Here is a 26,692-nt window from a genome sequence, read left to right on the forward strand (position 1 = left end):
GTATCCCAGGGCCCCCAAGACCAATCAACCATCCTATGATGTAGGTATAACGACATACCATCTCTGCAGCCAACAAGACCAAAAGCCAACACATATATCTGTTGCCGTGATATAGGAGATACAGCACCTATTTAGGCAGCTAAACCGATCGCGACCCATTCTGACACGCCTGTCGTGTTGCATCCGAGTCTGACTAAGAATGAGGTCGCAGAGCTGGCCAAGCAATCCTGGACGCCCGCCGTTCTCGGTCGCCGAGCCGTACAGCAGGGACACAAGCCAACGGCTGAATATAAACTCACCTGTGCTTACCCGCTACTGGCGTGTTTCTTCCCTGTTTTCTGTTCTTATCAATTTCTTTCCTTTTTTTGTACCTGCGATGCTTCATTCGTGCAAGAACCTCAAGAATGCCTGTGCGACTTCGACGCCATCTTGCTTGTTGGCGACGCGATTTATGCCATGTTGGTAGGTACCGTCGGTGACGATACCGCCATATTTGCGCATTTCCAGGATTTCACGCACCATCTCCTCTGTGAATTCAGGATGGCCTTGTACCGAAATCATCCTGCCTGGTATATACATGGCTTGATTGGCGCAGACTTCTGTGTGTGCCAACTGGATAACGCCCGGTGGGAACGAGAGCACGGCATCACGGTGCATCTGGTGGATCGACTGCAACAAGTATTGTGTTAGTCATCATCAAGGGGAAGAGTGGTCGCCAGATAGGCTTGGGATTTTCATACCATCTTTTCCAGGCCAAAGACCTTCTTTCCTTCGTCTGTGAGCTCGTGCTCGACAACGCTGACCTCCCAACCTCGTGTATTCCTGCCCAATTCGGCGCCGAGGGCACGACCGATAATCTGATGGCCGAAGCAGATGCCAATGACACGGATGCGGCCACCCTCGAGACAACGCTTCGTATATTGGACAAGGCGAGAAATCCACTCGTCGCTATCGAACGCGTTGTACTTAGCACCGGTGATCAGTATAGCGTCGATGGATTCAGGGTCTGGATAGGCCGTAAGATCATTGACAATGTCATGAGCAGAGAGAGTCAAGCGGGACTCTAAGGGGACCGGATTGGGGAGTGATGCGCAAGCCCGCTTGAACAAGTAGGTGAATACACCGCCATACGACTGGTATTTGGCTTTGATGCCCGGAACTGGAGTATCGGCCTCAAGGATTGCAAGCCGGATTGGCGCATTGAGGCTTTGGGAACCCATGACGATGGCAATGTGGTAGACTAAGCTGAGCTTGAGGATTTCGAAAGAATGAATTGATAGATGAATGGATAAAGAGGTGCTGTTTACGGTTTAGGCCAATTTAAAGCAGTGGCAATGAAGCAGGCAAAGTAAGTGGGATGAAAGAAGATACGGGCTGAGATGGAATGCTGGAGATATCGGTATCGAGGGTCGAGAGTGAGGAAGGCTGATGTGCCGAGCGAGCTAAGAGATAACGACAAGACGACCGACCGAGGGCCCCATTTATATAGAAATATCTGGGTGAAGTCCTAGATTAGTGGAAGTGGGAGTGCGGGAGGGCAGGAAAGTGATCAGATGGCAATTGTGCGGTCAAAGGGATGCAATTGCGGATGCAATCGCGAACTCTCACCCCCAGAACCCGACGGACGTATTCGTTTTCATGACATGGCACGAGCTGACTTGACGCTCCGGGCGACAGTTCGGACGGTTTCTGGTTGATGCGATCACTCGGCCCCTCTGCCGTCGCCGTTGCTTGCATCCTTCAATCCCCAACAGACCCCATCGACCCCTCCTCGTCTCCCCTCGTCTCCCCTCACGTCGCGCTAAGGAAAAGCAGCGGGTTACTAGTGTAGCTGCTGTATGAAACCTAGCCTAGCTTGCGAACTATTTCAAAAGCGACCCAGGCAGAGGACGGAGGTAAGAGTCAAGGTAACGTAGGGTACCGGTGTTCTAGTGGCACGCCAAGGCTGTAGAGGCCCAAGCTCCTTGCATGACGCCATGTTCGTCTCGAGGGGAAGGTCGACAGACCTCGACACGGGATTCTAGCATCGGGCATGTATCGCAACGGCGAATCTGGCAATATTCGGTACCCTCGGCGGGATCATGAATGTGGGGTGTTGCATCGTCCTCGACCAGGATGTGCCACAAGGTGGTGCGCAGGGTCCCCGTTCAGGGAGCAGAAGAGAGGCATCTGTCGAGTTCTGTCACGGATTGGGAAGCCCGTGTGCCGTCGCTGATAGGCGAGCGACCGACGGCATCACCGACTGCGCCCCGATCATTGGCCTCATTGGCCTCGTCGGCCTCGTCGGCAGATCTCTGGTGAGTGCCTGGGCTTTGCCTCGTACATGAACAACTACATGAACAACGTCGTACTCTGGTCGCACTCTGGTCGCACAGTACCTAGGTACAAGCCTGCAATGTGGTAGCACAACCGGCGCCACAGATGATAGGTCGCATCTGTGGCTGGTGTCTCGACCAGGCCTCGCCCGTCATTGGCTGCGTGCGTCGAGTATCGTCGTCCTTGTATGCACGTCGTGAAAACTTCATGGCCAGAGGCTGGATTGCTATAGGTGACAGATATGCTGTGTCCTCCAAGTAATCACGACGACTTTTTTTCTGTACCAGTAATCTTTGATGAGATGCAACCATACGATCCCACCTCCTTTACGTCCAACACTAGTGTAGTTCGATCCGCAACGCCGTGTACGGTGGTGCTGTTAGGGATTTGGCGGCACAGCTCTGGCGGTCTTCTCTGGCGAATGACAGCCACGTTGAGGCTCTGGCCCTGTTCGATGGCATGCCTCGGCGAGTGGAGAGACTCGCCCAACCTATCGAAGCGCTGAGACTATCCGGGAGGAACCTTGGGCCTGCATCGACACTCCGGGGTGGCCCACATCCATCGAAGAGAAGGGCAACAGTCCGCGAACATGGGATGGCCAGCTTACACTATCAGCCCGTATCCACCCAGCCTTGGTTCCACTAAGCACTACTTGAGACGCATGGGAGCAAACCTCTAGCAGGTCACCGTGTTCCTCGACCGCCCTCATTGGCGAGATCGCCTCTTCTGGTAACGCAGCTGAGGATGATGTAACGCTGTCTTTGGGGTTGATCTGGGATCCTCGCTTGATCTGCTCCAATGGTACGATCCTATCCTAATTGCCGTTTACAGATAATGCCGCGTGAATCAGGTTTGGCCATTCAAGACAAGCAAGGAGAGTGACAGAGATCTCCTGTAACTATATCTCGTCGTCATTGTCTCAAAATCCAAAATGACAGGTAATGTGGAGATGCTTAAACTAACTTCTCATCCAGAAAAAAAAAACGATGACATCGCCCAAACATATCCCTCGCCTCTCACTGATGCCCTGCCCTTATAACTTTGAGAGTGAAGGACCACAAGAGAGTCAACTAGCCGAGTCCTCTGCATACCGACCCAACATTTTTAGTAGCGGTGAATCGCGGGATGCTTCCGGAGAGTATTCCCTGTACGAGACCACCTATAAATTTTGGATGATATCAGAGCATCTTTCGTAAAGAATCGGCTAGATAACGCCGCATAGCCGAGTTGATCTGTAATTATCTCGGGTGATTAACGAATCTGTCTGAAACTCCATACGAACAACAGTCATCTTTTCTATTTGGTAGGCTTTCTATTCCAATAACAGGTCTACTACTATACCCACCTTTGTGTCTAAATCCCTACACGTTTTACAAATGTACGAATTGTAACACCTCGAGACGGGCCACGCAAATAAACCCACAGCTACTAGTGATCTTTCAAACCGCAAACAATGATTATTCGCAACTTATTGCTTCGTAGTTTATACCCCAAAAAGTCCCAGCAAATATATCCAAAGCACCAGATATTTTTAGCGTATGCCTTTGGGCACAACAGGGTAATCAAAACATGGCACCCTGTACTTGTTTGTAAATACTGGCTTGGCCTTTGTGGAGTAGGAAGCGAGCAAACTCCTGCTGTTCAACGTTACAGCCCTTATCAACATCATATATGCCGACAAGAACAAACAACATGATGGATGACCTACCCTTCCCCGGTCGTTCAGACATCCTTCGCAGTGTATTGCCACCTCTCCCAAGAAAGCCAATTTGAAAACAATTGAAATCGAGAAGGTCACCGGATGCAAGCTGAAATCCCGAGATGCAAGGCGCTCGAATATTGACATGGCCTTCTGTGAGGCGTAGGTTGATTACGTGCGAGGATCCAAATCTGGTTAAGCCATGGCCATTGTTCGCCGATGGAGCGTCCAGGCGGGCTAGTTTGTTGCTAACACCGGTTTCTGATTTGAGTTACGTAGGTATTTCGTATTTTGAGAGGTTGATGCCGAATACTAGCCCCGGACCATAAGCTGCTTATGATATATGCCCCTTAGGCGCGTCACCCACTTTCGAGATGCTGCTCTCTACCAGAACTTGGCAGACGACACGACACGCTAAATTTCCAATCCGCCGCCATAAGCGACATGATATATTTAGGTACCTACCAAAAGTACAAGGCGCACTAGATGAGGCACCCGAGGTGTTTCCCGCACGCCTTGAAACTGAGACCACTTTCGAAGACCTCTCCCCCTCAAAGCTGCTTAAGTGATCTGAGATGACAGCATTGTTCGGGGAAATTCAAACCCATGAAAGCCCTACTGCGATGAGTACGTCAACACCATGGAGAAGGGCAGATCCCTTCTTGCTTCAAGACTACTCCTCTTTGGAGTACTGATTGCTGGTGGACTGATGATTGCCCGCCTGATGTTGCGTCGGGATTTGGTAGACCTTGAAGTGGACTGTTGAGTGAATCACAATCCATGGCAGGTATAGCCAAAGTCTCCTGACAAGCTTCGTGTAGGAATGCGGTATGCCTGCTCAAAGAAGTGCGTGCGCTAGCTGTTCACTTGCCACACCCACAGATGACGGTTAGATGCTGAGAAGAGTAGGAAGCGTATATCGTACTTCATTGTACGGGCATCCAAGGCTTGAACAGAAGTAGACGCTTTCCACATGTTGGTGGGATATGAATCGAGTGAGCTGAGATTATAAAGAGCATAATTCGACTTGTGCTTGAGCATACTGAGCGATACCATAGCTATTTGCATCCATTCCGAGAAAGTTTGGGAAGTTCATGATGACCTAAAAATGGCCATTGGCCAAGCAAGACAGAGAACCCACACGGTTGGGACGGTATGAACTTGTTGATAGCACTGTGTCGATAACCGTCTGGTCTCATTATCGTGGCCGGCAACGCCCGGACAGACCCGGAGTTCTGGCCAGGCTCTTGGCAACAGACGGGAATAGCCACTCGCCGTCTCGCGCATACTCATTGTCGCGACGTTGCGACTTTGGGTCGTCTTTGAATCGCGAGGCAATCAAATGGTCGCTGAATGGCTTCATTGCAGACCGACGTCGAGCTCATCAGCATATCTGATATACTACACATGTAGACTGATTGACTGCATCGTAAGGGCTCCGATGGGCCGGGCAAATGGGCCGCTCAAAGCGACTGATTGACTCGGCTTGGCTAGCAGGTGGTTAGCGCACGGCAGTCTGCTGTAGCTGCATACCGTCCGCTCGGTAGTCCGTTCTGACAGTTGGGACATGGGCATGGGCATTTTCTCAAATGCATCAAGGATGAAGCAATGGCTTGACGACCACAGATCATCACCATCAACTAGATCTGGCCTATTAGCGAATGCTACATTGCGCGAAGTTAAATGATCCTTCCGATCGCCTGAATTGTACCCATAATTACGAAAACCAGGAAATTTCATCGCTTCCGGCAAGATCCGCGTCAGGCGCGAAGCGCGAGAGATAGCCTGATCCCGAAGACACCGCCTCGGACCTCACACCATATTCCATGTTAGGGCTTCAGCATTAGGATTCAGCTCACCCGAGCTACGGAAGACAAGATTACTCTTGCGGAAAGATACGGACAGCTCATATCATATATAAAGTCCAGAGCCATTAGATCAGAAGGCCTAGTCTAAGATTTGCACATCAACGCATCTTGTCCCAATCCGTTCAACCTCCTTATCTTCCTTTATCAAATTCCATGTCTTGCGTCATGGCTCAAACCAACGCTTTCGACTTGCTCCCGAACGAGGTAGGCCAATCTTCCAAGCCGATTCCTACGAGAGAATACTAATCGCCATCATCAAAGCTTATTATCAATGCCCTGGACTCCTTGCCCACACGCTCACTCTTGCCGCTTGCTGCTGTTTCTCGCCGGTTTCGTGGACTCGTTGGCCGTCTCCACTACTACAGACTTGTCGAGGCCACCGCGCTGCAAGGCCGCCAACTGATCCTAGAGTGCTACCACCCCTGCGATAAGGTGTCAACCCCGTCACTGTTTTGCAAGTACATAGGAACCGACGGGCTCACCGAGGCTGGTGAAGATGCTGACCTAGAGGACTTGAATCGTCTCTACTCGCGATTCAAGCTCTATCTCGGCGATGAAAACCACCGCCCTCGCGCTCGATGGCCTACCGCCCGTGTCACTGCAGGGATAGAAAAGCCTTTGGCTGAAAAGACTCCATCTTATGATGTGAATCTCGACGCTGACGAGCTGTTCACCCAACTTTGCGCGGTGACTAACTTAGTCAAGGTAGGACCAAGGAGAGGCTTGTTCCTCAGCATAGACAACGTCAGTGATAGTGTCGTCAGAGTCTGGCGCGATTGGCTTCGAGAACAAGCTACGCGATCGGCGATGGAACAGCAGCAAGCGGAAGCAACAAATCTTGATGATCCTTCCATATTATGGGTGGACACATCTAAGAACGTTGGAGTGCGATTTCGCGTTATACCTAGAGAAGAGGGCCAAACACCCCTTTTACTAAGCCGCGACCAAGATCCGCCTGTCTCATACACACTCGAATATCAAGGTTAGCGCTTTCAGCCCATAATTCCCTTGGAAAACTACGAGGACTAACAAAACTATAGAGTTGATCGTGCGGACCAACAAACTACAGCTTACCCTTGAGACCTCTGAGGCTCAACAAATCGCTCACGCAGGTAAAGCTATCATTATTGCCTCCATTACTTGAAAGGGTCCTCTTTTTCGATCTCTGATCGAATTTGGCTTGAATGAAATGACTGGCGACTTCCGTTCACGGTACTGCAAGGACTGCGCGATTGGGAGTACAGAAACGCCTTCTGTCAGTGACTCTTGGCGTGGACCTAATGCTTATATTCCTTGGTTCGACCACGAGCTCTTGAAAGAGCAACACCAAGCCAGAGGCACCATTGACGTACCGGAGTAGCTTCTCCTCGGCGACGCGAGAGGCAACAAGAGGCGGTAGACCCCTGCATTATGCGAGTTGCATTTGCTTGACTTCCACCTGAATCCCCGCCCTCGCGATCGCTGAGGGTTACCTATGAAGAACGCCATGTGCCACTGAGGACGAGATACAGATACATTCTTGAAACAAGTTTTAGCTGACTAAGATATCATCTTTTAGAGTCTTTTCGTTTTGCTGGCTCCGATCGCTACCTACCATGCAGCGAAATCGTTCAACTACCGAGTGCACCAGCTCATACATTAATGCCGAAAGTGATGCCAGTACAGTAGCATTACATCATCGACATGTTTCCTGATCAACGGATGCACTCACTTTTGGGAGCTGAAGGTGCATCAACTGTGTTTTAGGCGGCTGGCTTCGCTCCTGAGGAGTGAACCCCCGAGTTGGAGTTGGGAATTGGCAAAAAGTTGGCTCAAGAGGTCAGATAATAGATTCATGACTGTATAGATACTGGCTTCATTAGAGGGATTTAGGGGGCATTCCGGGCGTTACGGTCGCGTCTAGACGCTTGGCTATGCATCACCAAGTCAAGGGGTAATCATGGGTCTATAGAATCACTACACATTAATCAAGCATATTAATATTCTGAGTCGAGAATACCCTGAAGCGAAACATTGCGCACATCACGGCAATCGGCCAGCCGTCTTTCAAATCATGCGATACGGAACAGACCGAGCGTCCGTGCCGTTGCATACCTATTTACTTAGAGTATACTTCTCCTACAGTAGTATATGGTTCATGCATGTTGTGCCTAGCGGCCATATTGTTGCGCTACTACCAGGTAGGTCACAGAAGAGATCCTTATGATCTACTTGTATCACACTCGTCCAGGCATGAGAATATACACACACGGGATAGATGCATGTGCATTATAAACGCCGAATAATGACCGAAACAGTAAGTATAACGCTGTCGAAACGAAGGCCCTGATAGACTGTGAATCTTGTTTTGAAAATGCCACCCGCTTCTACTATAGGGCAATCATATCTGAGTTATCATATTAGTTTTGGAAACCGATACACATTCACGGTCGATCAAGGTTTGCTCGTTTCTCTTAATCTGAGTTTGCACGGGTACACACGAGGCAAGACAAGAATGCTGTGTAGGTACACCACATGGACTTGGCACGGGATTTGGTCATAGTGGAATGACATCCTCGCGCCATCTTTGCTACAGTCCGTGGCACTACTACACATTGAATATGGCAACTGTCAGGGGTCTGACATGGCCGTTGCATGTACGTACCGTAAGGAGTATGCGACGCCCTTTGTTCCTGCATTAGCCTTTGACGTATACAAGTATGTATACTCTGTAGAGACAAGAGACAGGGTTTACTTTCTATAGTATTCAAAATACCGGAGCTCTATCGCTACTATTACCTGTCCTGGGCTCTTATCCGCTCTCTTCAAGAATGATGATCCAATCGCATTAGAGACCGTTTCCCCCATAATGTTTCTTTATTATGCTCAAGTAAGTTATCTATAGTAAGAATCAATTGGGCACTGCGAAAAAAACCGGGTATGTCTAAGTAGGTAAGCACGCTCGAGTTCATATCAGCATTCTCTAAGGACAGGGATCAATCGTCTTACTCGGTACCCTTACGATCCACATTGGTAACCGATACTGCACGCACGAGCACGTTCCTCTCAGTGCTTGTTGCTGATCCTGCTTCAGGCAAGTTTCACAACCCCCAATTCGAACCGTGGTATGTATGTAGACTGCTGTCCCAACCAGATGTTGCTACCTGGGAACACGGGTGCCAAGCTTTTGGGGTAGCTTACCGATATTTAGAAGGTGTGGTTGTCATTCTACTGTAGGCATTTCATCTCACTATTGTGTAATGTACTACCTACTCCGTCCCAGTACAGCTTACGCGGGGACGGTGAACCTGTGGAGAGCTTATACTTCTCTTCAGGAGCTAGATATTGGTTGGAGAGGTCAGGGTTGACAGGCGCTGAAAATCTCTAGTTCGCTGGACCGCACGCCTGCTTCGAAATGTCGCTTTCGAGCCCCGAATCCGCGGTTCCTTGTCGCGCGGCTTATCAATCGTAGGCTTGTAGGAAGTCGTGCTTTTTGGACGCTTCCTCGCAGCCATTAGTAATTCTTATTCATACGACAATAGGTAAAGAAATGTGCACATGACAGACGGAATGCCCATCACGTGGGAGGCCGACGATGAGACGCAGAATGCGGCCAACTGAGATTCGCCCAGACAGAAATCTTTGACCGCCATCCACGAGTCCTATTCGTTGTGCAGTGTCGGGTAGTATTCAGATCTACGCAGGGATCAGGATGTCCTGGCTGCCATTGGCCTTCCCGCAGCCGAAGGGCGAGCTGAAACAAGTGACCTACCTGCGATGATACCAATAGACCGTAAGTAGGATACCGGAACCCCACCAAAGGGAGCGAGCTATACTACCTTTGCCGTACTCCTATGATCTCATGCACCTGTCGGTTGCCCGGCTTGTGGCTCGTGGGCTCGTCCTATCTGCAAGGTTAGGACGCTTTGACCTCGAGAGTCCAACCTCTTCTGCCTATCCATCATTCTGTGCAGCTTCATCGAGCTTCTCTTTACTTTCTCTTGCTAATCCTTCACTTCTTCGAAGTTGATCTTCGTGGCCTGGTTGCCATTGTTTGTGTCGTTTGTTTGAATTTGTTCGCACGCGTTGCTCCGACTTATTTTCTATCTTTTAAGTGTAATTGAACTTGGGAATTTGGAATCATTGGTCGGTACTTATAAGTGGAAAGGGGAAACAGAAGAAGGGAACGAGAAAAGGGTGTTATAAGTCATGAACACGAGGCCAGAGTCAGAACAGTCGACAATCGACATCGCGCAGATTGAAAAGAGTTTCCCAGTACCCCCAAAGTCAAGTCATGGCTCTCGCAAGACACTCCCGCCACTACCGCCGATGGCGGAAATCGAGAAAGACGCCGCGGAGGCAATTGCTCTAGAGAAGGCGATGGCAGAGGAAGCGGAGTCCAATGTGTCGCCGTTGCGTAGCGACCTTGAGAATGATAAGCCGCTACCGCTTAGGCTCCTGAGGACGACACCCGCCAAAAGGACATCAGGCGATGAATCAAGACCAAGCACGGCTTCTACTAGGAGGCACTCGTTCGTCAGCATAGATCCGAAACGCAACCTAAAATACGGCACTGGCAAGTATGCTGCGATGGAATTATCACCTCAACCCAGCGAGGACCCTAACGACCCATTGGTATGAGACATAGTTTGGAAAGGATTTGCGGAGTTGACTGCTAATCAACAATACAGAACTGGCCATTGTGGAAGAAAAATCTTAATTTTTTAGCATTACTGTCTATGGTGGCCGTCGTCGGCGCGATGAAGACTGCGCTCATCAGCGTCCATAGCGTCCTAGCTGCAGAGCAAGGTATCAATTACCCATCAGCAGCGGCCCTGACTGCTGTTCCGCTCATTTTCTCGGCCTTTTCAGGTATGGCGAGCGTAATATTAGCTAAAGTATGGGGCAAACGGCCAGTGTATCTAAGTTCGATGGTGCTGATATTCATTGGTTCCGCATGGAATATTAACACTGGAAGAGATTTTGCGCAGAACATGGCAGCGAGAATCTTCCAAGGACTGGGTTGGGGTGCCTTTGACACACTCGTGCTGGGGTCGATCTTGGACACCTTTTTCGTATGTAACCCTCGCCCCCTTCTTTCCCTGAAATTCTGATAGCGCGTATTGTGACTTACAAGAAATATCCAGGAACATGAAAGGCAGCCAAAGATAATGATGTATAATACGGTATCGTTTGCTACGACATGGGGCGCGCCGTTGATCGGTGGTGTTGTCTCGATGGGTTCTCGAGGGTTTGCTACACAGTTCGAGATATTCACGCCGATTCTAGTGTTTTTAATGCCCTTACTTATCTTCGGTGCCCCCGAGACAAGCTACACACGCTCAAGCTTTGAGGAGAGCTATACCGACGCCTTCCCGACGCTGACTCGTTCGCAGTCGAGGCTGCCGACAATCACATTCTCAAGAGACGCAATTCTCAACTACCTTCGAGCTGTGAAGTTTCAGTCTTACAAGGCAATCATCGTCGACTCCTCGCTTCTCATGCAAGCGCCTAGGGCGGCAGTTGCACCATCGACACTGCTTCTTTTTGTCCTTACCATACTACCCTATGTTTCGCTATGGGGCCTGACTAGTTCTCTTTCGCTGCTATTTTCACCGCCACCGTTCAACCTCGTGGAATCCTCCATTGGCCTCATCTTCTTCACTCCATTCCTATTCGGCACCGCCGTTGTGGTTGGTCTTTACTGGCTCTTTCGTCGTAGACAGTTCTCGCGCATGCTACATCTACTCATTCTCGCCGTCGGCACTACTTTCGCCTCTATTGCGATTCTCGGCTTCGGATTGTACATAGTAGGCTCGGCGGCGAGGCCACCAAGAGTTGATAGCATCACGATCGGCGACATATCATTCATGCCAGACAGCCTCAGCTTCCCCCTTATCTCATTCCTTCTCGGCCTTCTTGCACTAGGCTCCGCCACTCTCGATGGAACAATTCTGCCTGTAGTACAGCAATCGACGGCTTTCACGTCGGCCAATATGAACGTCGCACTTCGAAACATAGCCGACATGCAGGCTGGACTAACAGCTCTTCGAAGCCTCGTCGCGGGTGCCTTCGTCCTCGGCTTGCCGGTTGTTGTGTGGACGTGGGATGGACTCAGGGGCTCTGCTATCGGCATAGGAATCGTGCAGATCTTCGTGACAGCAGCCATTGCGGCTGTGTACTTCGAGATTGGTCAGTATGTAAGGAATATGGATGGCGTGGTAATGGGGCTCGTGGATCTGTCGAGCTTGAAGAATCGCGGGAGCTTCTTTGATGCCGATTAACAAGATGGGTTGCCTCGTTGTATGAGGTTGTTCGCTCGCTCCATAATGGTGGCGTTTTATGTTTAATTGTTAATGTGAAATTAAACTTCACACCCGTTTTGGCACCCCTGGGTTTTCACCAAATTGTGATAAGTACCGGCTGTGAAATATGCAAACATGAGTTTCTCGTAGCTATGGTCTAACACGACACTCGACGACCCTCATCCACAAGGGACTGGAAAGATGAGCTAGGTGCCTGCCAGTTGCTTGTCACGTACTTGCTTATATCCATGTTGATAAGGGAAGTTCCAACATATCAACAAGTATACATGCAATTACCATTGCTGTGCGATATAAAGCGCGCGGTCGAACTCTACATATACCCAATTTTGATCCCTAGAGCCTTCCTGATCGAGGACTATCGCAGGCTGTCGCACCATCAATAAACTTGTTGACCGTGTTTCTCAAAAAAGATCTCTTGAATCTTCCACGCTAGGTATTTATGTATGCAAAATTTCCCTGGAAGACTCTATACACTACATTTGTTTCATCGTTCTATCATTGCGTTTAGTCGGCTGTATTTGTTCTCCGACGAGGCCTCCGCACGATATTTAGCCGCACGTGTGGTTAAGCGAATACCTCGAGGCCATTCTTGCAATGGAGCAAAATTATGAACAACAAGCCAACCCACAGAGCACTAGCATCTTCTTCCGACTGCCTACTGAACTGCGTTGCATGATATATGACCAAGTCTTCTTTGGGATAACAATCACTGTACCAACCCGTAAAGACTATTTTGCTCTTTTACGAACATGCCAACGGTTGGAAGCGGAGATTGACACCAGATGGATGCGTTGTGTTCTCTTCCGATTTCGCCATGGTCTAGAAATGGGCCAGACATTGTGTCGTCTACCCGCCCATAAACTCTCCCAAATACGTTACATCTACACGCAAAAAGACCGGAAATGGAGGGGCGGGTACGAAGCCCTATCGTCAGTACTGAGACGGGCCCGAGGTCTTCAGTTGGATCGACTCATCGTCCTATCTTACAAGGGCAATATCAGTCAAGGCATATCATACAAATTAGTTACACGACTGATCACAGAGTCCAGAGGGTGGAAAGTGTTGTATTATCGCACTGAAGTCTGTAGGATTGATTTCGCAATGGCACAACCCGGTACTTGGCAAAGATTGTTAGATGCGCGAGATCAACGAGATGCCGAAGGATTTAGGTCTCGGGTCACCATGTGGGCGTTAAAGACACCTTCTGTTGTTACTGCCGAGAGCAGGATCAGATTAAACCCGAACATTGACCTGTCTTCCAAATTTGGAAAGTAAGTAGTTCCTTGTTCAAGTTCAATCCCTTATCTCATACACAATCCTATGCACTGTTGTACTCAAGCCTATCATCAACGAAACACTAGACCTACACATTTGCCGATGGTGTCCTAAATAGTTCCTAGCATTTAATGATTATTAGGTTTGGAATTTCGTACGCCGAGTTCATAGCGCTGTGTTCGCCCCAGCCGGTAATTATCGTTGTGGAGAGAGGTATCGGCGTCGACTATAAAAAAAAGGAAGTTCTGGGTCTTCCTCCCGGATGTGTAAAATTGGCATGGTCTCTCCCCTTCCAATCAAGGTAAAAAGGGCCAGGCACATATTCACACCCATATCAGAATTTTTCCTACGAAACGAGCGTTTTTGAAGATCATCTATAGTAGACTAGCATACATACATATAGGCTAGGATGCTTAGGTGAAGAATGAACATGAGCTCGAATCATGGCCAGAGGCCTATTTTGCTCTGATACCAAAGTGAAAAGAAAGCATTGAAGTGAAGAAGCATCATGACTCATACGCGTAATTTGCCGTGAAACGCCGGCCATTTTGATCTTACCTGACAGGTCTTAAAGCTGAGCTGCCTTGGTAGGTCGGTAGGTTGCCGGTGGCAGTGAAGACTGTGCGCTAAGTTAGATGACAGGCATTCTCCAGATTCCAACACCTGCATTAGCAAGGGAGGATAAGTAGGTACATGTAACTGCTGTGTACCATACGTAAATGAGGGCGACTATAGGCAGTTTGCGGCAATTCTATTGATTTAGGTAAGCAGAGACGCTGACCGAGCTCTCCATCGACTTTGCCTTTCATCGCCCCCATTCTTGCGCTACGTGACGCACGTGGGCGCAAAGCCGAGAGGGCACTTGGACATCTTGAAGCTGTCACCGACGGATTGGCATGCTAGCAAGCACTATTGAGAGACAGCTCAATCTCGCAATTTCAGCTGGGCGTTCAGCCGAGGCCATGGGAGGCTATGAATAGCTAAGGCACCTACCACTGGCGTGGTACCGGCTAGGATCCCCGCTCACTTGCTCCTTGGAGCCTGTTGGCGATATTAATTGTGCGACGTTCTTTGTTTACTAGACTGGACCGGGCTGAACCAGGCTGAATTCGTCGGGTCAAAGAAGAAGGAAAGAAAGATACTTATTTCACTTGTTCCCTCTACTATCTATGGTACCTCTCCCTCCCTCCTCTTTCCATTTGTTTGTGACGCTTGTTTCAAATCATAAAGGCTGTTGTGAAATTGCGAATCTGCTATACCCGCGTTCTCTGGCTCACACATCTCGTAACCGAACATAATCACCATAATCACAACTCCAGCAAAGCAATCCAAGATGTTCTCCAAGGCCCTGCTTACCGCGGCCGTCTTTGGCGCCGCCACGGCCCAGCAGCTCCCAGCTATCGCTAAGCGTGACTTTCTTGAGAGCCGCCAGTTTGACGGCATCGACCCGGAGTGCCAGTCGGCCTTGAGCAACGCAGTGACCATCTACTCTTCAGCTCCCACGCCTCCGGCTGACTTGCTCTCTGTGACGCTTCCTGCTGACCCTTGCGTCACCCCCTCGTTCACCGGCAAACTTGGATCGGAGTGGTCTTCGTACACATCTGCGGCCATCGAGTGGTACTACGACCACACCTCCGAGATCAACCAGATCGTCACCGCCTGCTCGGACGTCGTTGAGCAGATCCCTGGCGCCACCGACATCCCCGTCTGCAGCACTGGTTCGACCGTGGTCGTGGGCGTTGGATCGACCACGGCTGCTGCGACCTCTACTCCCGCGCAGTCATCCTCTGCTCAAGTCACTGGCTCGAGTGAAACCTCTCATATCACAGGCAGCGCTTCACACAGCTCCTCCGGTGCTGCTTCCACCGGTGTTTCTACTAGCGCGTCTGCTGGCGGCGCTTCCGACGACGCTTCTAGCTCCGTATCGCCCACTTCTACCGTCAATGTCCCCAACGCCGCGCCGCGTGAGACTGGCTTCGCTGTCGTTGCTGCCGTGGCCGCTGCTGGCTTCATGGGCGCCGTTGCTATGCTCTAAGTGAGAGGATTCTGGTAGACGAGATGAGGCAGGGTGAAATGCTAAGTGAGAGATGTATGTAATGTTAATAAAAGGAAGATTCGTAAGGAATCCCGTATTAATAGTAACAGCGCTAGCTTTTACCTTATCCGCATCTCATAATACAACGTAATGCATACACAATGATTAATTCTACACAAAGTCTATGTGAATCAATACGTGAGTGAGATATCATCAATCAATATTGGTCCTTTTCGTAAAAAAGGTGAAAGATGATTCATGAGGCAGACTTTTGAGACAGACTTCAGCGCGGCGCTCGTCGGTGTGCCGCTATTCCAGTTAGCTGAGTCATTCCAATATGACAGCCCGCCACGCCGCAAATGCCCGTCGCATCGCTTTGCTAATCCCTGAGACGAACTACGCAGTGAACATGCAAGGGGCGAGCATCAAAGTGAAACCCGGTAGGTAGAAGTAAGCGGGACAAAGGATTTATTCGGCTGTGTAACGGTGTGATCGACGCCGATGGGCTGAATGAAACTAAATTATGCTGTTGGTAGGTTTAGCGACGATTAGTTCAGCTTAGCCATCTGCTTTAGGGGCTCGGTTGTTGGGCTCGTCGCATGATTAACAGGCTGCGCATTCAATACGATATACGGAAAACGTCTTCCGCTCTTGAATCTCATATTCCCTTCAAATTTATCCGCCAGATAGCAGTGATCACACGAAAAGAGGAAGATATATAAACGGCTGGTAATAAAGTCCTAGAGTACCTCAGCCAACATGTCGGAAAACTCACCGCTACACTCTACAACTACAGCCACTACTGCTACACATAAGCCCATCTCGTCCACACTAAACAGCAATGAGAGCAATAACGTCAATGAAAGAGCTAGGATCACCGTACCGCCGTCCTCGGCCGCAGACGACGAAGCCCTCGTCCAAGCCTTAACGCTCCTCGTCAACGCAGTATACAGCGAGGCAGAGCGCGGGATCTACAGCACGCAGTTCGAGCGGACGTCGACCTCGGACATCGCGGCGCTCCTACGCGCGGGCGAGCTCGCCGTGGCGTATCTTTCACCATTCGACGAAAACAGCGCCCCGACAGGATGCATAGCGATGAAGCAGGCCGGGCCCTCGACCGGCGAATTCGGGATGCTCGCGGTGGACCCGGCGCACCGCGGATCCGGGGTAGGGCGGGATCTGGTATTCTTCGCCGAGGACTGGTGTCGGCGGCGTCTCCTCGGGGTGCGAAACGCCGCTATGCGCCTCGAGCTTTTATTCCCTGTGCACTTCCAACACGAGGGGAAATTGCGGCTGCAGGCCTGGTATGAGAAGCTCGGGTACGTGCTCATTGAGCTGCGCGACTTCGAGAAGGCGTATCCAAGGCTGTTTGAGCTGCTTTCTGGACCTACTGAGTTTCGCGTTTACGAGAAGAAATTGGAGTATTGAGATGGGAGGGATAAAGGGGCAAGTGAGAGAATTGGATGCTAGCTGGATTGGTGGGTTGGATAGGATGATTCGGACTGGGATAGCGGTGATATGTGATGTGATTGCTTGCATTGATATAAAGAATCAATTAGATGGTGTTCTCGACGTGGCGAGATAAATTCAACACAACATGGTTATCGTATGGCTGTTGCCAGATAGACGGGGAGAAGTAGAATTGTTATAAACCAAAATACATTGTAGAGTTGCGCTGCCTAGAATAATGTTTACTATGTCTTCAAACGAATGTAGTTGTTAGTCTTATACACCCGTGGTATCCTATCACTTCAGTCATCAGCAGGCAAAGAAATATCAGCCAGGGCATTATACCGGCTGCCTCTGCCAGTCAGATAATTGAATTTGTCCTGACCCCAATTGCTTTGGTCGCTGTTCTCCTCCTTGCCTAGCATTTCTTGGATAGACCATGCTATTCGATCCGCACCTATTCTCGCACCAATTAAATTATGTGCCCCAGGGCCGAGCTGGAGCGCAGCGAATCGGCCAGCCACAAAGAGAGGAACGTCGTCCTTCCAAGACATCTTCTCTGTGATGCAGGGGAAACCACCGCAGTTCTCGATCGGATAGTCACGGCACATGGACTGCAAGCAGGGCAGACACTCAAAGTTTGTGCCCACACCGGTTGCAAAATAGATGTGATCAATGGGTGGAAGATCTTCCCGCTCTCCCTTGAGAGACACGGTCCAAGTTTTCGACATTGGGTTCCACTTCTTGTCGTTGATAGTGGTGTGTAGTAACATGTCTAAACGGCCAGACGAGAGGTGTTTCTCAAGGATTTTCTTGTAGTAGGGGGTAATGCTGCCGCCATTCCGGGCCTCCATGACCTTTTTACATCGTTCTTCTGGCGAGTTTGAATTCCAGAATATCGCATGCTCGATGTTCCGAAATTTGCCTACCCACTCAAGACCGAGGTCGAAATGTTTGATCTTTAGAGGGCCGCGCATAATGAGGAATACCTTGTTGACCCCTCGACGGATGGCTAGATCGGCGATCTGAGCTGAGGTGAGGCCACCACCCACAATCAACATATTCGTTCTAGCCTTTGTCGCCATCTTAGTCTGTACGTATAGGGGTGGGAAAGTTTTGATATGCATCGCATGCGTGGCACCCTCTGTTTCCTCAGCACTTAGCGGACAGGGTATCTGAGGGGCGTTGCCACCGATGGCTAGAACAACAATCTTCCCATAATGACAACCCTTATTGGTCTTGACGCAGAATAGCTTCTCTTCATCCGAGTACTCCAGAACATGGTCGTAACGGATATCTTCGACTTGTTCCTGGGAGAGTATGGTATCGTCAAGTTTGTACCGGTTCACAAGACAGTCGCAGTGGGAGAAGAAAAGGGGTGTCGAAGGAACGTAGTAGTCTTTTCGTTCTCGCTCATCGATGGTAGGGTTGTTTTGTTGCCTTCCTCAACTCAGTCATCAGTCGATTTCTTCCATAGCATGCATGTCAGATCTTACTCTCTCCCCATCTTCTCTCTTTTCTTTCTCTGGTATTTACTCAGCTCCTTCCCAACACACCCATGGAGCTCTCTTAATTCGTCACTTCGGCTATTGGCATAAGCATATGATAGTAGCCCATCTCTTTCCGAGGGGTCCACGTGAAAGAACATAGGACTACGAAGGTGAGATATGTCAAATGTCTTGAACATACCCTGCCAACGTTTCATCCAGCTCGTGCCGTATGCATCGAGGGCTAGTATATCCAAATCTCGAGCGATAGTTGGAGCTACGGATTCTTTGAGTCGCGTGTCCGCGACTTTGCGGTTCCTTGGGTGCTTCGTGCTCTTTTTTGCGGCGCGATGTTGCTTGATCCAGTGAAAGCGTTGGTGCTCGTCATCGGTGAAGTTGGCTGCTGGCATGCGTTCGCACAACCGCGCTGCAACCCCCAGCCCACTGGGGCCCGCTCCGATAATGATCACATCGCGGACTTGAATCACACCGTCTGTATTGCCCATCATGGTTGATATAATGTATTTCTTAACATCCTATGATAATTATTGGACTTTTGTGGAAGATGTCTCGTCTCTTATTCCTCTTATGCCAGCGGGTGGTTGCGCAATATCAGGGGACCTTGATGGCCAACCTTGATGGCCGGCCATGATGTAGCCGCAACCGGAACTTGGAACCTAAAATTGTACTCGACCTCTCTATATAGCTCTGGAGAGGTGGAAAGCATATGTCTGCGTAGGTACGGTATGTCTACTCTGCAGGTACGGATGGGGCATTGTATAACGCTGTCCAACGTTAATTCTAGCACCAGACGGTGAATTGCAGCCTCCATTATCATACACATACCTCTAATACCTACAGATGAGCCAAAAGCGAAATAACCATATAGCGCTGAAAGGAATCGAACCTAACCTGACTATATGCCCCCTCTGGTCATGGCACCCTAACTCCTACCTAGGACTGGGGAGCAGAATCGTTCTTGTTGGGAAAAGAAATGAGCCGCCGATTGTGTATTCGGCCCAGGCAGATGAGATCACGACTTGTGTTCACTCGTCTTAGTGCAATGTGGGCGTTGTAATGGTTTGGATTGCTGCATGCTATCTTCGCCACTGTGACGCAGCGGAAGCTGACTTTTGTCTGTTGTTGTCCAATACCGAGATGGAGACCGCCAGATTGAGCCCACTCTTGAAGGATAGCAATCTCGATATTAATAAAGACAGAACCTTGCGGGGCTTACTCGAAATGCTCAGCTACATGGTGAGCGACAGCAGTCTCATCTCCTTCAAATGCCCCACACACGGGACAAGTGGCAACGGCCGAGGTAACGTCCGGCTGATAATGATTGCTGCTCGAGCTGTTCTCTGCGCGGCTTGCTTCGTCCGCTTGGTTTGCATTGGAGCTCTTCTTGTTACCTCCTCGGCGCCTAGACGGTACAATATAAGCACCTAAGTTTATCTGTTCAGGTGCAACATCAAGTGGCTCCTCAAGCCGAGCATCACGATACCGTGGCCGAGGCCCTTGAGCCCCGTGCCCGCCAGGGTTCTCTGACGCCGGTGCTACTGGAGACAACAGGTTCGGATTATCCGTTAACGTTGAGCCAGTAGATGAACGAATCGATGAGCCACCATCAGCACTCGAAGCCATGCTCTGAACGCGGCCAACGCGGCCATCCACCAATCGCACTTTGATCCCCCTGTGATGATCACCTCTCGTCAGCACATGTGCGACAGTGCCTCGAACTTCGCGACCGGTGCGCTGATCAGCCTTCAAGACAATGTTGACCAGAGCTCCCGGGATGACCTGGCGAATCTGGGGCACGGGATTAGATCCCATGACGACTATAAGGAAGATTGAGCCACTGGGGATGTGCGCCTGCAGTCATGCGCAATGGACAAATAGGCAAGATGGCGTGCACAGTGGCTACCGACCGACCCCAGACCATGGCCGGCCAGAGCGCCAAGTCGGAGATTTCGGATGATGCCACCGATAGATGACGACAGTAACACGATGCGTGAATGCGCGCGCTGTATTACCAAGTATTTGACTCCTTGACTTTGAGTTTTCGACGCAGCTCTGCGCCGCGGCCAGCCCCGCCGCCGTGCACGATGCGGAGGCCAGGTATTTGCCTAAAGGAGGTATGCTCCACTTTGGAGCACAGATAGAAGCAAAATAGCTATAACTCCATATTTCCCCCATGCTATTATACATACTTATTCACATAGACCGCACTTCCTTGCACAAGGTCCTATGGAGATGGCGGTGGCGTTAGATCGACATGCAAAGGCCATCTATCTCCAATCCGCATCGCATCCACATCCGATCTGTACGACGCGGTCGAGCCGGTCGCCTAATGGCTAGTGGGAGGCAGTCAGCTTCGCTGGCAATGCAATGCAGGTCGTTGGCGGCCCTGATGGCTATGCAGATATGCAGATTCAGACGCCGATCCCGATTCCAGTGCAGAAGCCCATGCATGCATGATCGGTCACATGCAGTCACGGGATCTGCCACTTCTCGAGCTCGCTCGGATTGTTATATATCATAAAATGCCCGCGGCCATACGACATCCCTGTATGAGTAATCATGCGGTCGCACCAGAATGGTGCTGTGGTCTTCTGCTACCGGACGGTGTTGCTGAGCCCATACACGTCAGTAGCGAAGCAATATATGATGATGCCTTCTGAGTCATGCCTCGAGAGGTTGGTTGTCTCTGGTGTATAAGTAAAGCCATGTAACGCCGTGTGTATGAGTGTGCTTTGGGTTGTGTATGTATGTCTCATCGGAAGAACTCGTATTTAATAAGATACCTACCGTACCTCTCACATGTGATAGAATATTAACTGCCTACCTACTATGTAAGTATGTAGGTATGAGCTACCGGTATCTACATACTCCGTACATACTTGTAGAAAGAATTTAAAAGTCGGTGATAAGTAATAGGTGTGTAGGTCGTCGGTAGGCCGTTGCAGGTCACACTACAAATTAAAGATAGATATAGATACCTACCTCGACCTACCTACTATGTAATTTGCTATACTTGTAGTGAACTTGAGATATAATATACATGATGGATATGTATATATATATACCTTGGGTAGGTAGAGACCATTAGATAAAGCTGCTGATACTATTATTTAAGGGTGCTGCACGTTCCCCATCAAGACAGGCATATGATTATATAAATACATACATACATATGTACATATGTAGGTACTCAGTATCGTAGGTAAAGGCCATGCCCCAGGTGCCCATTGGCTCGGGCCGATGCACTTTGTCTGGCTGGGCTGGGCTTGCGTGGGGTTAGCAGTGGGCATTGCCCCCAAATCTCCAAATCGTTCAAAAGGTCCAGATGAACTCGAAACAAGTCTCGACAGTTGTATCTAAGTACTTGCCGTATGTTTCACAAGGGTACTCTTGACTGCGCTGTAATTCGTCATCTTGAAGCTGTAGTGCAACTGTGATGTTCCACGATGTTTTATCCCAGCGGCTGCGCTAAGCCCTTAGCGGTAGTTATCCGTGGCCCAGTCCCGGCTTGTCCAAGTGTCATTGTGTCAAGACTCTGCTCCCCTCCCCCCACCCCCCACCTAAGTGTCCACCCGGCTATACCTTCACCTCTTTTTTCGCCTTGCCCTGTCCGACGCAAATCAAGCAAGGATGATAATTTACTTGGGCAGTTTACATAGTACAAGCATATATCAACGACGTGCCAGTCTATGCAGCCTCTCTTTCACAAGAGACGGCATGAATCCGTAACATCCTCATCATCCTCGCCATCTATTGCCCGGAATTGCCTCGCTTACAGTAGTCTGTCTATCTAGACAGGCATGCTAATGCTAGAGTAGTATAGTATCGTAGTATAGTATCGTAGTATTTGTGTTGTAACACTAGCCACTGTACTAGATAGACTACTGTGTATGTATATTGCGTCTCGACTCTCGAAACAGCCTGCTACATAGTATGTATAGTACTAGTGAAGCTGATCTAGGCTGTATCCTTCGAGCCAGACGAGCTGCGTCCTTCCTTGATTCGAGGTCTGTCGTAGCACGTATATTGTCCAATATCATGATGCAGAGTCGCAACGCCTGGGCTATAGTGTCGTGTGTTGCAGTAGACGGAGCGTAAAAAGTAAGGCGGGGTTGATTAGCTGCATCTACCTACAGTAGATACAGTAGATACGCATCTCGTCTTCAACCACGACCTCCGTCGTCCCCCCCCCCCGTCCGCCTCACACTCGTATCCCATCACACTAGATAACAGACATCGGCCACCACCTCTCGGCTAGCCATTGGGAAGCTCCGGTCCGCGGCCACCAAAAGGTCCCCAGGCCTGAGCCAGCAGACCTTTGGCTGCATTGCGTGTGGCTTGGGGGGGAGGGGATTGTGCTTTTCCCCATTTGAGCATAAGGCCTGCTTCCCTGGGCCGGCTGCTTTCAACATGGTATGATTGCATTTGACATGTCATGGCCAGCAAAGAAAACGATAGCCATCTATTCTTGGCTGGTTGAGGATGCTATAGGCCTGTCCGGCTACAGGGTTGGTGGGCTGTCGGAGCTGTCAAAATCACCCCATTCTCTTCCACCTTCTTATTCTTTTTATCATCTGAAATTGTTCTATGGTTTGTCCGAATTCCCTCCCTCCTTCCCTCCCTCCCTCTTTTATCCTTTTACCCTTTCCATGCCTGGTCCTTGTCCTTGTCCTTGTCCTCTCTTGTCCTCTCCTGTCCTCTGCTGCTCCCCCACCCCCTCCCTGGCTGAAATGTGATGATACCCTAGAAGAGAGCCGGTCCGCGTCTGCAGCCCCGCCTGCGGTCCCGTCTCCCGTGAGAGATCGACCAGTGAGGAACAGCGTATACCGCGCTTGCGTGCATTTACCAGGTACGTGGATTTGCTGGGAACTCCGTCGACGAGCGTATAAAATCCCCGGCTTGCTCCCGGTCGATCATACCCTTCTAGACCCGACGTTCTCTTTTGGCTGCAATGCCATAGAAAAAAAGCAAGCCTTCGCCACCCCTTTACTATCCCAACACGCTCGTTTAACATAAATTACTTCATTGCTTCAAAGGACCGTCACAAGCATCGTTTGTGCTGCACGGGGACCCAAAAGTAAAGCATATTGTGATTTCATTTTCAAGGATTTGAACCAAACATGGCACGCTCATCTGATCGCCGGCCGAGACCGCCTTACGACCCGGCCATCGATTCGGTGCTCGTGACGCTCGGCCACGGCCCCGATCGCTATGAGGTTGAAAAGGTGCGAACGGTGTCCGCCTGTCGGACCAAGCCGCTCACAGCTGCCTTGATGGCAGATAAGAACGTCCGTATCGAGGATGAGACGATTCCTGGCCCCGGTGGCAAGGACATGGCGGTCTCCATCGTGAGACCCAGAGTCGAATCCAACATCAAAAGACTGCGCCCTGGCATCTTCTACATCCATGGAGGCGCCTTGATATCCTGTAATCGGTTCGCAGGTCTCGACACTAGTTCAGTATGGGCGAAGGACCTGGAAGCCATTACCATTAGCGTCGAGTACGGCCTGGCGCCGGAGAATTCGGGTGACCAACTAGCGAGCGACTGCTATGCTGCTCTCCTCTGGGCTGAGGAGAACCTTGTCAGGCTAGGAATCGATCCTGGTCGCTTCGTTTTATATGGAACCTCTGCCGGTGGTGGCTTGGCGGCTGCTACCGCGCTCATGGTCCGGGATAAGGGAGGGCCCAAGCTCTCTGGGCTATTCCTGGAATGTCCAATGCTCGACGACAGGAACGACACCATCTCCGCCCAGCAGTACACGAACGGCCCCTTCTACAACTCTACCATGAACAGGTTCGCCTGGAGTTGTCTCCTGGGCGACCGCGTCGGCACCAACGCCGTCTCTGAGTACGAGGCTCCGGCCAGGGCCACAGATCTCGGCGGCCTACCCGCCACATTCATCGACTGCGCTTCGGCAGAGCCATTCCGGGACGAGATTGTGATGTTCGCCTCACGACTGTGGGCTGCAGGGGTTTGTGCCGAGCTGCACATCTGGCCTGGGGGCCCCCACGGCTACGATCGAATAGCGCCGGATGCGCCGATGTCGAAGCAGGCCCGGGAAACCAGGTTATGCTGGCTTCGTAGGGTCTTCACGCGGGGCATCTAACATCCCGCATCATCGTTGATGCTACCTATACTACACTTATAACAGCTTTCACGAGTTGCTTTTTTGGGTAATGGCCAGGCTTGATCATGTACCCTTGTGATTTTAAAGGAGGACGATAAGAGTGTTGTTCTTAATGGGGGTCTTCGTTTGTGGAAGGTCCATACAGAACAAGTGTGTAATAATTATGACGGTGGTGTTGTCTTATCTCGGGGCGTTATCACTTCCGGTAAACTCCGAAGCCGGTTGGCAGGCTTTTTTAATCTCTCTCTTTTTTCTCTTTTCTCTCTTGAAGGAGCGTATTAACACCCCTGTAAGATTCACCCCGGAGCTACAGCAAACACTGGCTGGAGGTTGTAAGAGTTGATTTGGTGTTGCGTATGTGCAAGATACCCCATATACTTTGATCTACTGGGATCAACACGGTGTATTCGGGCGATATCCCGAGACAGGAAGTTGATTAAATGCGAAAAAGAGATGACGACGCAACGGACAGATGGAATGGTGACTTTGGCCGGTGCTGGTATTTTGGGAGCAAGGGACGGAAAATGGAGGGTTCAGCGAGTGCACGGATGCTTCCTTAGTCTGGCCGAATAGTTATAAATAAAATAAAATACATTATTCTGCGCATCATACATACATTGCCATGCGCGCCTTGACATTGACAAATATTCTAAGGCTGGCCTAGTCGTTCACATCAAAAGTATCAGCAGTCTAATAGTAGGACTTATATGGGTGGTTACGTGAACACGCGATTCACATGCAAGACGCGCCGTCCCCGAAATGACGCAACAAGGGTCGATCAATTAGCACTGCTCCGGATCGCGTGCTACCCATGTGCATGTGAAACACCGGTTGGAAACACCGGGCTAGAAGATATCAAACCACCGAGAGAGATCGCGAAGAAAGCGAGATTTCAAAGCAAAGCATCTAGACGCCACCTGCCGACCCCATCCATAGGCAACAACCGACAAAGCCATTAACACGGATAGAGTATAGTCGGCCGATTTGAACTTCGCTTCGCTGACTGCAGCAACGCCAACTACATCGGTTGCTAGTGCCCTCAACATGGAACGCGCGTTATCGAAATTCACACCTTGATCCTTACTTAACCGATGTTTTTTTTTTTTTTTTTTCTGTTTCTCGGGATATCTGGATAGGAAGGCCTCTAATTTCCATGTCTGTATCGCGAGAGGTTATAGATTTGCAATTCGTCAAGAAAGCTCACTCGTTGGTTGAAGTCGGGGGTGTCGAGGGGGTGTTCGTATCGTATATTCCACGAACTCCCTCCCTCTCTAACATCACATTACTCTATTCTACAGTTATATCACGCCCATACTATAAATTATATATCTAAGTTGACATCAACATGAAATACGCCTAGCGTCCCTGGGGTTTGGGAAATCTATTGTTTTTGCCGAACCCGGGTTTCTTCGGGGCTGCTGGGCTCCTTAGTGTCTCGGCTTTGTCGTCTGTGCTCGGTGATGACGGGAGCGTCTTTTTTGGCGAGAGCCGGATTTCAGCAATCTAAGTATGTCTCGTCAGTGGGCGTGTACCGGACGGGCAAGAGGAAAGAAAAGGCGCGCGGGGGGGGGAGGGATAGCAGGGATAATGATCATAATGATGGTGGTAGTCACTCACCTCCTTTCCGGATTCGAGTGTAGCTTTTGTCTCGGACAGACTTTCGGCGCTTAGGTTGATCATGACAAACATCAGAACCATGCTCTCGCGCCCTAGGCATGGACCAAGCAACTTGGCAAGTGTCGAGCTCTCCTCATCGCCACCCTCGAGCGTGGGCTTGCCGTTGGCTGCTGTTGGGTTGCGTATCTTTGGTATCGATTTCCTGAGTACCCTCAAGGATTGGTTGATCGCGATGCCTTCTCTCAGCCGCCGATCCCTAATTTTCTTCTGCGCAGCATCTTCGGACATGCTGGCGGCGTTGCTTCCTCGTGACATGCTTCGATCATCTAGAGCGCTCGCCTTGTGCGGATCCTCGGACCCAGCTAGGTCTACAAGGCAGAGGCTTCCCTTATTCGCTTTCTTCATGGTAGGGGACTTCGCCTCGAACTCTAGATAGAGGATGAAGTGTGAGCGCGAGGAACTCGAGTTCGACGTCGTCTCCGCGAAGGTGCG

At 50.2% G+C, this 26,692-nt stretch overlaps 8 protein-coding genes across 8 annotated transcripts; 5 read left to right on the plus strand and 3 right to left on the minus strand.

Annotated features, from left to right (window-relative positions):
* Positions 1 to 237: 237 nt before the first annotated feature.
* Positions 238 to 1,740, minus strand: F5B22DRAFT_383790 (putative class I glutamine amidotransferase). Its single transcript, XM_047971306.1, has 3 exons — positions 1,609 to 1,740; positions 741 to 1,495; positions 238 to 669 (listed from the first exon to the last, which is right to left on the minus strand). Exons 2-3 carry the CDS (start codon positions 1,218 to 1,220, stop codon positions 382 to 384), a joined length of 768 nt encoding a protein of 255 aa, XP_047827748.1. The 5' UTR covers positions 1,221 to 1,495; positions 1,609 to 1,740; the 3' UTR covers positions 238 to 381.
* Positions 1,741 to 6,048: 4,308 nt separating this feature from the next.
* Positions 6,049 to 7,097, plus strand: F5B22DRAFT_658904 (F-box domain-containing protein, variant; the record flags this gene model as incomplete). The annotated part of the gene is made up of 3 exons (XM_047980156.1): positions 6,049 to 6,087; positions 6,145 to 6,865; positions 6,924 to 7,097. The coding sequence occupies 3 exons, from the start codon at positions 6,049 to 6,051 to the stop codon at positions 7,025 to 7,027; spliced, it is 864 nt and encodes a 287-aa protein (XP_047827749.1). The 3' UTR covers positions 7,028 to 7,097.
* A 2,307-nt stretch (positions 7,098 to 9,404) lies between these two features.
* On the plus strand, positions 9,405 to 12,323 carry F5B22DRAFT_619607 (uncharacterized protein). Its single transcript, XM_047975785.1, has 3 exons — positions 9,405 to 10,497; positions 10,554 to 10,937; positions 11,010 to 12,323. Exons 1-3 carry the CDS (start codon positions 10,072 to 10,074, stop codon positions 12,144 to 12,146), a joined length of 1,947 nt encoding a protein of 648 aa, XP_047827750.1. The 5' UTR covers positions 9,405 to 10,071; the 3' UTR covers positions 12,147 to 12,323.
* A 2,473-nt stretch (positions 12,324 to 14,796) lies between these two features.
* F5B22DRAFT_649679 (uncharacterized protein) lies at positions 14,797 to 15,888 on the plus strand (the record flags this gene model as incomplete). Its single annotated transcript, XM_047979210.1, has 2 exons — positions 14,797 to 15,483; positions 15,766 to 15,888. 2 exons carry the CDS (start codon positions 14,797 to 14,799, stop codon positions 15,886 to 15,888), a joined length of 810 nt encoding a protein of 269 aa, XP_047827751.1.
* On the plus strand, positions 15,879 to 17,088 carry F5B22DRAFT_384418 (uncharacterized protein). The gene has a single exon (XM_047971311.1). It carries the CDS (start codon positions 16,258 to 16,260, stop codon positions 16,924 to 16,926), a length of 669 nt encoding a protein of 222 aa, XP_047827752.1. The 5' UTR covers positions 15,879 to 16,257; the 3' UTR covers positions 16,927 to 17,088.
* F5B22DRAFT_384354 (FAD binding domain-containing protein) lies at positions 17,088 to 19,119 on the minus strand. Its single transcript, XM_047971309.1, has 2 exons — positions 18,444 to 19,119; positions 17,088 to 18,387 (listed from the first exon to the last, which is right to left on the minus strand). Exons 1-2 carry the CDS (start codon positions 18,941 to 18,943, stop codon positions 17,250 to 17,252), a joined length of 1,638 nt encoding a protein of 545 aa, XP_047827753.1. The 5' UTR covers positions 18,944 to 19,119; the 3' UTR covers positions 17,088 to 17,249.
* A 154-nt stretch (positions 19,120 to 19,273) lies between these two features.
* On the minus strand, positions 19,274 to 20,488 carry F5B22DRAFT_384385 (uncharacterized protein). The gene is made up of 2 exons (XM_047971310.1): positions 19,347 to 20,488; positions 19,274 to 19,282 (listed from the first exon to the last, which is right to left on the minus strand). Exon 1 carries the CDS (start codon positions 20,265 to 20,267, stop codon positions 19,668 to 19,670), a length of 600 nt encoding a protein of 199 aa, XP_047827754.1. The 5' UTR covers positions 20,268 to 20,488; the 3' UTR covers positions 19,274 to 19,282; positions 19,347 to 19,667.
* Positions 20,489 to 23,206: 2,718 nt separating this feature from the next.
* On the plus strand, positions 23,207 to 25,208 carry F5B22DRAFT_384491 (alpha/beta hydrolase fold-3 domain-containing protein). Its single transcript, XM_047971312.1, has 2 exons — positions 23,207 to 23,304; positions 23,492 to 25,208. The coding sequence occupies exon 2, from the start codon at positions 23,576 to 23,578 to the stop codon at positions 24,560 to 24,562; it is 987 nt and encodes a 328-aa protein (XP_047827755.1). The 5' UTR covers positions 23,207 to 23,304; positions 23,492 to 23,575; the 3' UTR covers positions 24,563 to 25,208.
* Positions 25,209 to 26,692: the final 1,484 nt, after the last annotated feature.

Source organism: Xylaria bambusicola (genome assembly GCF_022495145.1).
Source record: "Xylaria bambusicola strain CBS 139988 unplaced genomic scaffold F5B22scaffold_45, whole genome shotgun sequence".
NCBI lineage: Eukaryota > Fungi > Ascomycota > Sordariomycetes > Xylariales > Xylariaceae > Xylaria > Xylaria bambusicola.